General features: G+C 48.1%; 1 protein-coding gene across 1 annotated transcript in view; it reads right to left on the minus strand.

Moving 5' to 3' along the window:
* LOC125431247 (ubiquitin carboxyl-terminal hydrolase 35-like) overlaps nucleotides 1-5,023 on the minus strand; it is a 13,148-nt gene extending 8,125 nt beyond the window's left edge. The window contains exons 1-2 of the mRNA XM_048494007.1: nucleotides 4,331-5,023; nucleotides 1,379-1,514 (exon numbers count right to left, since the gene is read on the minus strand). Of these exons, the coding sequence (XP_048349964.1) occupies nucleotides 1,379-1,514; nucleotides 4,331-5,012 (818 nt within the window). The 5' untranslated portion in view covers nucleotides 5,013-5,023. The remainder of the gene's footprint in view (nucleotides 1-1,378; nucleotides 1,515-4,330) is intronic.
* Between the last annotated feature and the right edge of the window lie 5,764 nt (nucleotides 5,024-10,787).

Consider the following 10,787-nt stretch of genomic DNA (forward strand, 5'->3'; position numbering starts at 1 on the left):
CCCATGGTGGTGGGATTCAAACAGTGGCGTAGCACCAATGGGGCTGGGCGGGGCACGACGGGGGCGTGGCCGGGCATTAATAATTTCTCTGTTACTGTAAAAAACTCTTACTGTAAAAAAAAAGGTTCCTAATTTCCAGCTGGTATCTTTCTGTCCATAATTTAAACTCATTATAGCAAGCCCTATCGTCTACTGCCAAAAGAAACAACTACTTCTCCTCCAATTGACTGCCTGTCAAATACTTAATACTTTCAAATACTTAATTTTGTTTCTAGAAGGAGACTTTCCTTAATCAAGGAACTTTACCATATTTCTAAAACAGGTTTTTAAAACAGCCCAACAGGGAGAATTATCCCGTTTTCTACCTTCGCTAACCAGCCCCATAGGAAACAACAGGACTTTATGATTTTTGGACCTCATGGAATTTCTAACGGAAAAGCAGACCCAATTAGTCACCCGCTCTCGGCACACACAAATAATTAGTAACCCACTCTCGGGAACTGATGAGAACCTGCTGGATCCCACCTCTGGTTCTACGGCTGAGGAGCAAGGGATGGTAATGAATGTCTGTTTCTTCCCAAGTTCTCATTGTCCAAAGAATGTGTGTGAGTGTACTTTCCTGCCCAAAGGGAGAGTAGGAGCATGACGTGTCTATGGTGGGGGATATAATGCTTTGCCTACTTTAACCTATTCAGTTCTGACAATACAAGTCAACAGCTTTTCTATGCTTGGTATCAATAAATAAGAATTCTACTCTCACAGTTCCAATTCGTTGATTGCACAAGTCTGGGGCTGTGACACTGCGATTACCCAGCCATGGGCTTCTCAACCCACAGGTACCTCTTACCCAGAGGTGGGATTAACGAGTTCTCCACCAGTTCCGAAGAGTGGGGGTACTAATTATTTGTGTGTGCCGAGAGGGGGTTACTAATTGGGTCCGCTTTTCCCCCTCCACGCCCTCGCCTCCCCGAGAGGCATCCTGCCTTTGAAAGTGAAGGTTCCATATAGCAATTGCGACTAATAATGTAACTCCCTGAACTGGGTTAATCCCTTTCAGGTACTGCAATTCATGGATTCTCAGCCTTTCGTACCTTTTATCTCACCAGTCTCTATCAAAGAACCTGTGTGTTTCACCATTGCTGTGTTCAGATTTGTGAGTTGGGGCATTTTCTATAATGTGATGATGATTTAGAAATGACCTGGTGCAAAAAAAATTTGGGGGGGGCGTGGTGGGGTGGCTGCCCATTGGGGGGGCATCCAACTCAGGTTTTGCCCAGGGCTCAGGTTTGCCTAGGTATGCCTCTGCCTCCTTTGCTGATGGGGGGGGCTGGTGAGGGAACCTGTTACTAAAATTTTTGGATCCCACCACTGCTCTTACCTATCGATTGCTGTCATCATCTGTACATCCGAAATGCTGTCATCGTTGGTGAGGTTTCTTAGGATCCCGTCCATGAGTTCCAGTGGAACATACTGGACCACACTGGCTAAGGCAATCGATGGCGGTTCCTGCTCTTCTGTAAGACAATTAATGTGCAGGAAGAACAAATGAAAAGTTCTGTATTCTGGGGCTGTCACGCCCATACAGAGGCTTTTGTTATTTCCCCACTAAGCTTCAGTTTCCCCATAGTTAGCACGGTTTTAGTTCATTGTTAAGTCTTCTAAGGGAGGGCATCTTAGTTAGCCCCTGTCCCTTTAAAACATTTCCCAATAGGCAGTTTCCTTTCTTTACCCACAGGGTGTTTGTTGTGAGGGGGGAAGGGCAAGGAGATTGTAAGCCCTGTTTTAATTCTAGCCAGTCAGTCAGAGTGAGGTGCTAAGGGTAGTTGGAGACTGGAATATTCGTGATGTACATATGAGTATATGGTGGTCCATACAGCACAAGTCAAGTTTAACAGCAGTTAGAACCACACAAAGACTGAAAGAACTGGAAGAACATATTGGACCTGTAAGGAGACTCAAAGGGGCTTACAATCTTCTTTCCTCCCCTCCTCCCCTCCACCCCCACAACTAACACTGGGTGGGGCTGAGAGAGCTCCGAAGAACTGTGACCATCCCAAGGTCACCCAGCTGGCTTGTGTTGGATTGCACAAGCTAATCTGGTTCGCCAGACAAGCCCCCACAGCTCAAGTGGCAGAGCGGGGAATCAAACCCGGTCCCCCAGATTAGAGTGCACCTGACCTTGACCACTACACCGCACTGGCTTACTTGGAGGCTTACCTGTATGCAATTTTATATTAAAATGCAGCTTTGATCTGTTTGGCCCGTTAACTCACATGCACTTTTAAGAGCACATTTTGATTGCTTTCCATCCTACCATGTAGTCTATAATAGACTTTATTTATATCTCTATGATTCGACAGACCTTGGCTATAACACTGCAGCCCCACCCAACATGTTCCCAATTGGGCCCCACAGCTTTTAAAGCCAGTACCGAGCATGGCATGAGATAGCAAAGAATACTCTCCTAAATCCTGGAGTACAGGTAACTCTTGTCTTCATCTTTACCTTGGTATTATGCCCGCCGTGTCCGTTTGTGTGCTGTCATAGTCAGGGGTGGAGTGAGGGGAAACTATACCCTGGGCATGCGCGTGCCCTGCGCCCCTGCCGCAGCACCGCCTGCCCCCCCCCCCCACGCCCCAGAATGCCCTGCCACAGCCCGGCCACGTCTCCGCCGCTGCTCTGCCTGGGGTGTCGCCCCCCCCCCCGTCCCGTTGGTGCTACGCAACTGCTGTCAGTAAAGGGATACAGCAGGCATAATACCAAGATAAATATACCCTCAGATGACTCCCAGCAAGCTAGACTTGGAATTTCCAGCACCACTGAAGTGTTGGAAGAAAGGGACTTTACCAGAGGTGGGATCCAGCCAGTTCTAACAGGTTCCCGAGAGTAGGTTACTAATTATTTGTGTGTGCCGAGAGGGGGTTACTAATTGGTGATTTTGCCACGTGATTTTTGCCTTAGTTACGCCCCTCCTCTCAGCAGTAGCGCGCAGAACTTGAAGCAGCCTAGCAGGAGGTGCACCGGCGTGCGTGGCAGCCTGCGCCTGCGTGCATTCGTTTCCCGCCCAAGGACTGGCGCAGTGGCTGCGTCCTTGCCACAGCCCCGCCCAGGAATGCCCTGCCCCCAGAATGCCCGGCCAGGCCCCTGTCGTGCCGCGTCCAGCCCCATTGGCGCTACGCCACAGTTTGAATCCCACCACCACGGGAACCTGTTACTAAAATTTTTGGATCCCACCACTGCGTTGGTGCTACACAACTGCTGTCAGTAAAGGGATACAGCGGGCATAATACCAAGGTAAATATACCCTCAGATGACTCCCAACAAGCTAGACTTGGAATTTCCAGTACCACTGAAGTGTTGGAAGAAAGGGACTTTACGCTGTGGTGGACATTCAAGATATATGGTGAAAATCCATATTCTTCTTATGGACTCTGGTGATTTAAAAGGACTTACATGTTCTTTAGAAATTTTGTGGCAATGAAATTTGTACCTGAACTAGGGAATAAGTAGTACAATATAGGAATTAGTATATATGTTTATGTAAATGTTTGTATGTTTTAGGCACTTTATTGCACATAAATAGAGCACTTACACCTTTCTTCTCTCTGTATAGGTTTCTAAGCCATCGGGCATAGTGTAAATAGTAGGTCTTTCTATACAACAATCACATTGCCCAAGCTATATTGTAAGTAGTAGCAATGTTATATTGCCTCAGGGAACACAGAGACACACTGCACGTACAATCGCTCTTCTAAATATATACACATAACCTGTTGTTGGGGCTTTCCCCACTGACTGGTTTCTACCTAGGTTCGCCTCAGTGAATCCCCACTGCCACCGAGCTCAACATTGTTTTGTCTCAGTTCCCCCCCCCCCCCCGCTCCCGAACTGCGACATCCTTGTCGCAGTTATGAACTACACTTTTTTGCCGAAGCAAGGTCGATACCACTTCGAAGTGGGGAAGCATTGAAACAACACCTCATCCGTTCAACCAATCACGAGCCGCTTTTGTGGCATGTGCAGAACGGGAGAGTCATGGCGGGCAGAAAGTGCATGTAACTGTAAACTGTAAAAAAAAAAAAGAACGCTCCCGTTTCCCGCCGTAACACAAGCGCCAATCTCGATCGAGGATCGAAACAGGCAACCAGATGATCCCGCCCACTTAGCTCGGTTCCAGGGGCCAACTCAGTTGCTGTGGGGACAGCCTGGAATCGCCCTCCACTGAAGGGAACCGAGTCGACCTTAGCTCCCTTCTGTAGTGGGGAAAGCCTCATAACAATTGCATTTTTCTTGTAGTGCTACGAAGCCCGTACACCCTCCGCTTCCTTACCCACTGAAGAAATTATCGTGAAGAGTTCTTTCAGCGATGGGAGAATGGAGGACACCTGGACCTTCCAGATCTTCTGCAGCAAGCTGCTGACTTTGATCACATGGTCGAGAAAGTCCACAATGGCCTCTTCTCTCCCCGAGACGGTGCGGAACTGCCCAATGCACCTGATGAGCTGTTGGCAGAAGAGGGCTTGGCGTTTGCCGGTGGGAATGCATTGTGGGTACTGGGTCAAGAGCTTGCTGATCTTCACGCACTGTTTCAGCCCAGGCCTCTCGCAGACTTTCCGGAGAACCTCAACCCTCAGCAAGCTGAAAATGTCATTGGCCGACGGCCGGTCCAAAACGAACGGCAGCCCGAGCTGAATGTAGTCCAACACATACAGGCTCCGTTTCCCCAAGGACCCGTAGCCTTCTTGGAGAAGGCTCAAGAGGAAGTGGACGTTGAAGAACTCCTCAAATGCCTCTTGGTGATAATAGCCGCAAACTTCCAGGAGCTCTTTGCCAACAGACCTCTTGAATTTGGTGTCTCCTACGAGGAAGAGCTTGGTGGACAGTTCCAGCATCGACCAGCACTGCTCGCTGTCCATCGGCTGTTTTGACGCTTCAATGACCCGCCGCACTAACCCTTGCTTCATGTGGTCAGGATACGAAGAATTCAAGATGGCTTCCAGGATCTTATCCATGTTGACTTCCAGAAGCTGAAAGCGAAGCAGACAATGGAAAGTTTAGTTCACTCGTGATCTCAGGAAGCTGCCTTATACTCAGAGAGCCAGCGTGGGGTAGTGGATAAGAGCAGGTGCACTCTAATGTGGTGAACCAGGTTTGTTTCCCTGCTCCTCCACATGAAGCCTGCTAGGCAGTGGTGGAATCCAAAAATTTTAGTAACAGGCTCCCATGGTGGTGGGATTCAAACAGTGGCGTAGCAGTAGGGCTGGGCAGCGGGGAATGCGATAAGGCGTGGCCGAACATTCAGGGGTGGGGCATTAATAATTTCTCTGTTACTGTAAAAAACTCCTACTGAAGAAAAAAAAAGTTCCTAATTTCCAGCTGGTATCTTTCTGTCCGTAATTTAAACTCATTATAGCAAGTCCTATCGTCTACTGCCAACAGAAACAACTACTTCTCCTCTAATTGACTGCCTGTCAAATACTTAATACTTTCAAATACTTAATTTTGTTTCTAGAAATCAAAAGAAGGAGACTTTCCTTAAACAAGGAACTTCTACCATGACAAAACAAGGTTTTAAAACAATAACAGGGAGAATGATCCCGTTTTCTACCTTCGCTAACCAGCCACATAGGAAACAACAGGACTTTATGATTTTTGGACCTCATGGAATTTCTAATGGAAAAGCAGACCCAATTAGTCACCCGCTCTCGGCACACACAAATAATTAGCAACCCACTCTCGGGAACTGGTGAGAACCTGCTGGATCCCACCTCTGCTGCTAGGGGACTTTGGGATAGCCATAGTTCTTGAAGTCTGCCAAGAGGCTTGCAAACTTTCTTCCCTTCCCCTCCCCTCCCCTCCCCACAAGAGACACCTTATAATGTAGGAGGGGCCGAGAGGGTTCTGCGAGAACTGTGACCAGCCCAAGGTCACCCCAGCAGGCTTCATGTGGAGGTGTGAGGAAGCAAACCCGGTTCTCCAGACTAGAGATTAGAACCTGGGATCTTCTGCATGTCAATTTGATGCTCTACCAATAAGCCATGGCCCCTGCCCCTAGCTCTTCAGCGTCTCGGTGGAGGTCTTACCCATCGCTAACAAATTGATCCTTTCAGTTGGAGAGTTCAGGGAACGAACCCGTGTGCCAAGCTGATGCTCTGAGCCAGGGCCCCTCCCCTTTTTAGCAGCACTCAGCAGATTTAAAGCTAAGGTATTTGGGTCCTCTAGCACTTTTGGGTTAATGCCTTCCACCACCCTGACCCAAATAATCTTCTACGCAGCAGTGGCGTAGGAGGTTAAGAGCTCGTGTATCTAATCTGGAGGAACTGGGTTTGATTCCCCGCTCTGCCGCCTGAGCTGTGGAGGCTTATCTGGGGGATTCAGATTAGGCTGTGCACTCCCACACACGTCAGCTGGGTGACCTTGGGCTAGTCACAGCTTCTCGGAGCTCTCTCAGCCCCACCTACCTCACAGGGTGTTTGCTGTGAGGGGGGAAGGGCAAGGAGATTGTAAGCCCCTTTGAGTCTCCTGCAGGAGAGAAAGGGGGGGGGGGATATAAATCCAAATCCAAACTCTTCTTCCCAAGTCCATGGCTGCATTCAGTCAACAGAGGCTGATTATACACTGGTGTTCTGCCCCACTGCGAGCGTATGGTTCCTGCAGGGCAGAGATTCCTGTATCGATGCAATTGTAGTTACATTGCCAGAGATCCTTGATGCCCACAGTTTGCAAGAATTGGGAAACTGTGAGGTTTCCTTCTGGTTGTGGGGCTTCCCTCCTTCCAGGTGGCTCCAAAGGCAAGATCAAATGTTGCCCATCCTGGTTTTTAAAAGCTCTAAAGGTAATATCGATATTGCTTGTATTGATGTTGTGGAGGCTGCATTCGTGTCTTTCGCATTTTACAGGAAATGCCTGCCATCGATCCCTGAGAGGAGTGGGGGGGGGAACCTTTCTCCCTTGCCACCCCCCTCAGGTATCAACAGCCGGCTTTTCCCTTAACATGCAAAAAGCACAAAAGCAGCCTCCACAATATCGATATAAGCAATATCAATATTACCTTTAAAGGGTAATATTGATATTTCCTTTTGACAGGAGGCAAGACTGGAAATAGTGACAGGTGAGACTTTTGGGGGCAGCAGACAGAGGAGGAGGAGGAGGAGGAGGAGGAGGAGGAGGAGGAGAACAAGAGGAGGAGGAGGAGGAAGAGGAGGAGTTTGGATGTATATCCCCCCTTTCTCTCCTTGTAGGAAACTCAAAGGGGCTGACAATCTCCTTGCCCTTCCCACCCTCACAACAAACACCCTGTGAGGTAGGTGGGGCTGAGAGAGCTCCGAGAAGCTGTGATTAGCCCAAGGTCACCCAGCTGGCGTGTGTGGGAGTATACAGGCTAATCTGAATCCCCCAGATAAGCCTCCACAGCTCAGGCGGCAGAGCAGAGAATCAAACCCGGTTCCTCCAGATCAGAGTGCACCTGCTCTTAGCCACTACCCAACTAAAATTAGTTTAATTTGGTTAAGCCAAGAAGTGCCTTATGGTCCCTGGAAGGTTGTATCCATGGACTTAATCTCTGATCTACCCACTAGTAAGGGTAAAGCAGTGTTTTGGGTAGTGGTGGACATATTGCAGCAGAGAGCTCTGAGAAGCTGTGACTAGCCCAAGGTCACCCAGCTGGCATGTGTGGGAGTGTATAGGCTAATCTGAATTTGAATGATAAGCCTTGCCTCCACGGCTCGAGTGACGGCAGAGCTGGAGATCAAGCCCGGCTCCTCCAGATTAAGATGCACCGCGGCTCTTAACCTCCTGCATGCACTGCTGCTCCCTCGCCCGGTGTTTTGAAACGGGGGGGAAATGCGAGGGGACTTCCACCGGCGAGGAGGGACTGCGGAGCACCACGAAAACAATTTCATGCATAATGGGCCAGGATATCTTCAGGCACACATTCCCACCCTGGCACGCCACGCTGAAACTGAACAAACCATCGTTAAATCCTACAGGTGTCGAAACAATACATTGTGTTTTCTACAGACCAGAATTTAGCAAGATTGGTGAACATGAATTCATTCACAAATTCGAAGCCATGGACTTCTCAGGGCTGAATAGGATTCTTATCTCACTACTGATGCGAGTTGTCTGCCCCCAAGCATTTCTCATCCACTCTGATCAAGCTGACTGTATTTTGTATGGGCCCCCATGCATCCTCACGTCTTTCTTTGCAACACCCCTCCCACCTTCTGACCAGGATTTAAGGACGCATGGATCTCCGCTCCTGCTCATATCTGACTAAGTGAGCTTTGACTCTTGAAAGCTCATACCCTGAAAATCTTGCTATACCAGTGATTGCGAACCTTTTCAAGACCGAGTGCCCAAATTGTAACCCAAAACCCACTTATAGAATAGAATAGAATAGAATAGAATCTTTATTGGCCAAGTGTGACTGGACACACAAGGAATTTGTCTCCGGTGCATATGCTCTCAGTGTACATAAAAGAAAATACATTTGTCAAGAATCATAATGATTGTCATATAGGTCTAGTAAGCAATCAGGAAACAATCAATATAGGTCTAGTAAGCAATCAGGAAACAATCAATAGTAATAAAAACATAAAATGTAAAATCATAAAATAAAATGAAATGTCAGCACAGGCTATAGTCATACAGTCATAATTGGGAGGAGATGGGTAATAGGAATGATGAAAAAAGTAGTGCAGTAAGTATATAATAAATATATAATAAATGGTTACGGCGATATCGGGGGGGGTATTTGTTTAGCAGAGGGATGGCATTCGGGAAAAAAGGGTTCTTATGTGTAGGTGTCTTGGTGTGCAGTGCTCTGTGGCGACGTTTTAGGGTAAGAGTTGAAACAGTTTATGTCCAGGATGCGAGGGGTCAGTAAATGTATCGCAAAGTGCCAACACGGCAATTTAACCTGAATACTGAGGTTTTAGTTTAGGAAAAACGGTTGGCTCCGAGGTGTGCGTTACTCAGGCGTAAGCTTGGTGGTAGTTGGTGGCTTTGCTTTGAAGCAACCGTGCAACTCTTCCAATGGGTGAATCACGACCCTAGGAGGGTTTATTCAGAACCCCATTGCCAGCAACCAAGCTTAATCCCAAGTAAAGAATTGCACTTTAGTTCTTCGCATGAAAATCAGTGGGGTTTACCAGCACTTAACAGGGTTACCTACACTGCTTCCCCAAAACTAGGTCTTAGGTTTAATGCTAATAATCGAGCCCAGTGGCCCTGGCCAGTCTAGATGTGTGTGGGGGGGCACTCTGTGCGTGCCCACAGAGAGGGCTCTGAGTGCCATCTCTGGCACCCGTGCCATAGGTTCACCACCACTGTGCTACACTCTCTGGTGCTATTGGACTCAAATCTAGCTGAAACCATCTTAGCTGTTAAACAACAAAACAAGCTACGGTTTGACATCCCTCCCGATTTGGCAAACTACAGTTTGTTCCAAATTATCATTTGCTCTGCTTGAGCCCAGAGGATGCAGAGAGCCTGGGAGCAACAGGACTTCCATACCACACCTGGTCCAGATTGCAGCCAATGTAATACTGCCTCCAATACCAAAAAAGCTGCAGAAAATCAAGGTCAAAACTGCTGTTATAGCATTCCGTTGGGTCTAGAGCCAACATGGCGTAGTGGTTAAGAGCAGGTGCACTCTAATTTGGAGAACCGGGTTTGATTCCCCACTCTGCCATTTGAGCTGTGGAGGCTTATCTGGGGAACCAGATTAGCTTGTGCACTCCCACACATGCCAGCTGGGGGACCTTGGGCTAGTCACAGTTCTTTGGCGATCTCTCAGCCCCACCCACCTCACAGGGCGTTTGTTGCCGAGGTGGAGGGAGGAGATTGTAAGCCCCTTTGAGTCTCCTTACGGGAGAGAAAGGGGGAATATAAATCCAAACTCTTCTTGTTCCTCTAGATCACAGGTGTCAAACTCGCAGCCCTCCAGATGATATGGACTACGGTTCCCATCATCCTCTGCCAGCATGATGCTGGCAGGGGATGATGGGAACTGTAGTCCATAATATCTGGAGGGCCGCGAGTTTGACACCTGTGTCTAGATCGCACATGCCTGGGTCACTATTCAGGTCTGACATCCTGGTTGGTTTTGAATACATAACGTCCCCTCTCCTTGCAGCTAACGGTTTCTCAAGAGGCTAAGCTAGCTGAGGATATGCCAGTCCAAACAGGCAGAAGAGAAAAACATCCAACCCATAATTGTCTGTTAGTCCTTCCCAAAACTAGCAAAGAACGTCACCGTCGTGTTTTCCCATCAGTTAAAACAACTGAAACGACAAACCTTTTCGTGAGTGAACAAAAACGAGAGAGAAACTTGCCGAAACCATTTCACGGGAACAGGCCAGATGGATGCTGTCACTTGAGAGAATATATATACATTACATATAACACCCCTCGTGTCGTGACCTGCCCCGAGTCCTGCGGGGATAGGGCGGGACAAAAATCGAATCAAATAAATAAACAGGGATCCTAAATTGAAGAAGCGTCCAGAAAACTATTTCGACTGGTTCATTTCAGAGAACTAAATCCATCACAGCCTCAGGAATAACAAGCAGGCTGTTCTTTTACAGGGCGGGGTGGCGGAAATCCTCTACCATCCAAACGCGTCCTGATGATAGAAGCGGTTTCTTTTGCTTACCCATCCAATTTTCTGTAATGGGGGGAAAATACTTTGATGTGCTCTGCTCGGTTTCCCCCAGGGCCTGCCACTGCATAAGCAGAAGGCAAGAGAGAGAATTCACCTGACCTCGCTGTCCTTCCAAAATCCT

Source organism: Sphaerodactylus townsendi, linkage group LG04 (assembly GCF_021028975.2).
Source record: "Sphaerodactylus townsendi isolate TG3544 linkage group LG04, MPM_Stown_v2.3, whole genome shotgun sequence".
Lineage (NCBI taxonomy): Eukaryota > Metazoa > Chordata > Lepidosauria > Squamata > Sphaerodactylidae > Sphaerodactylus > Sphaerodactylus townsendi.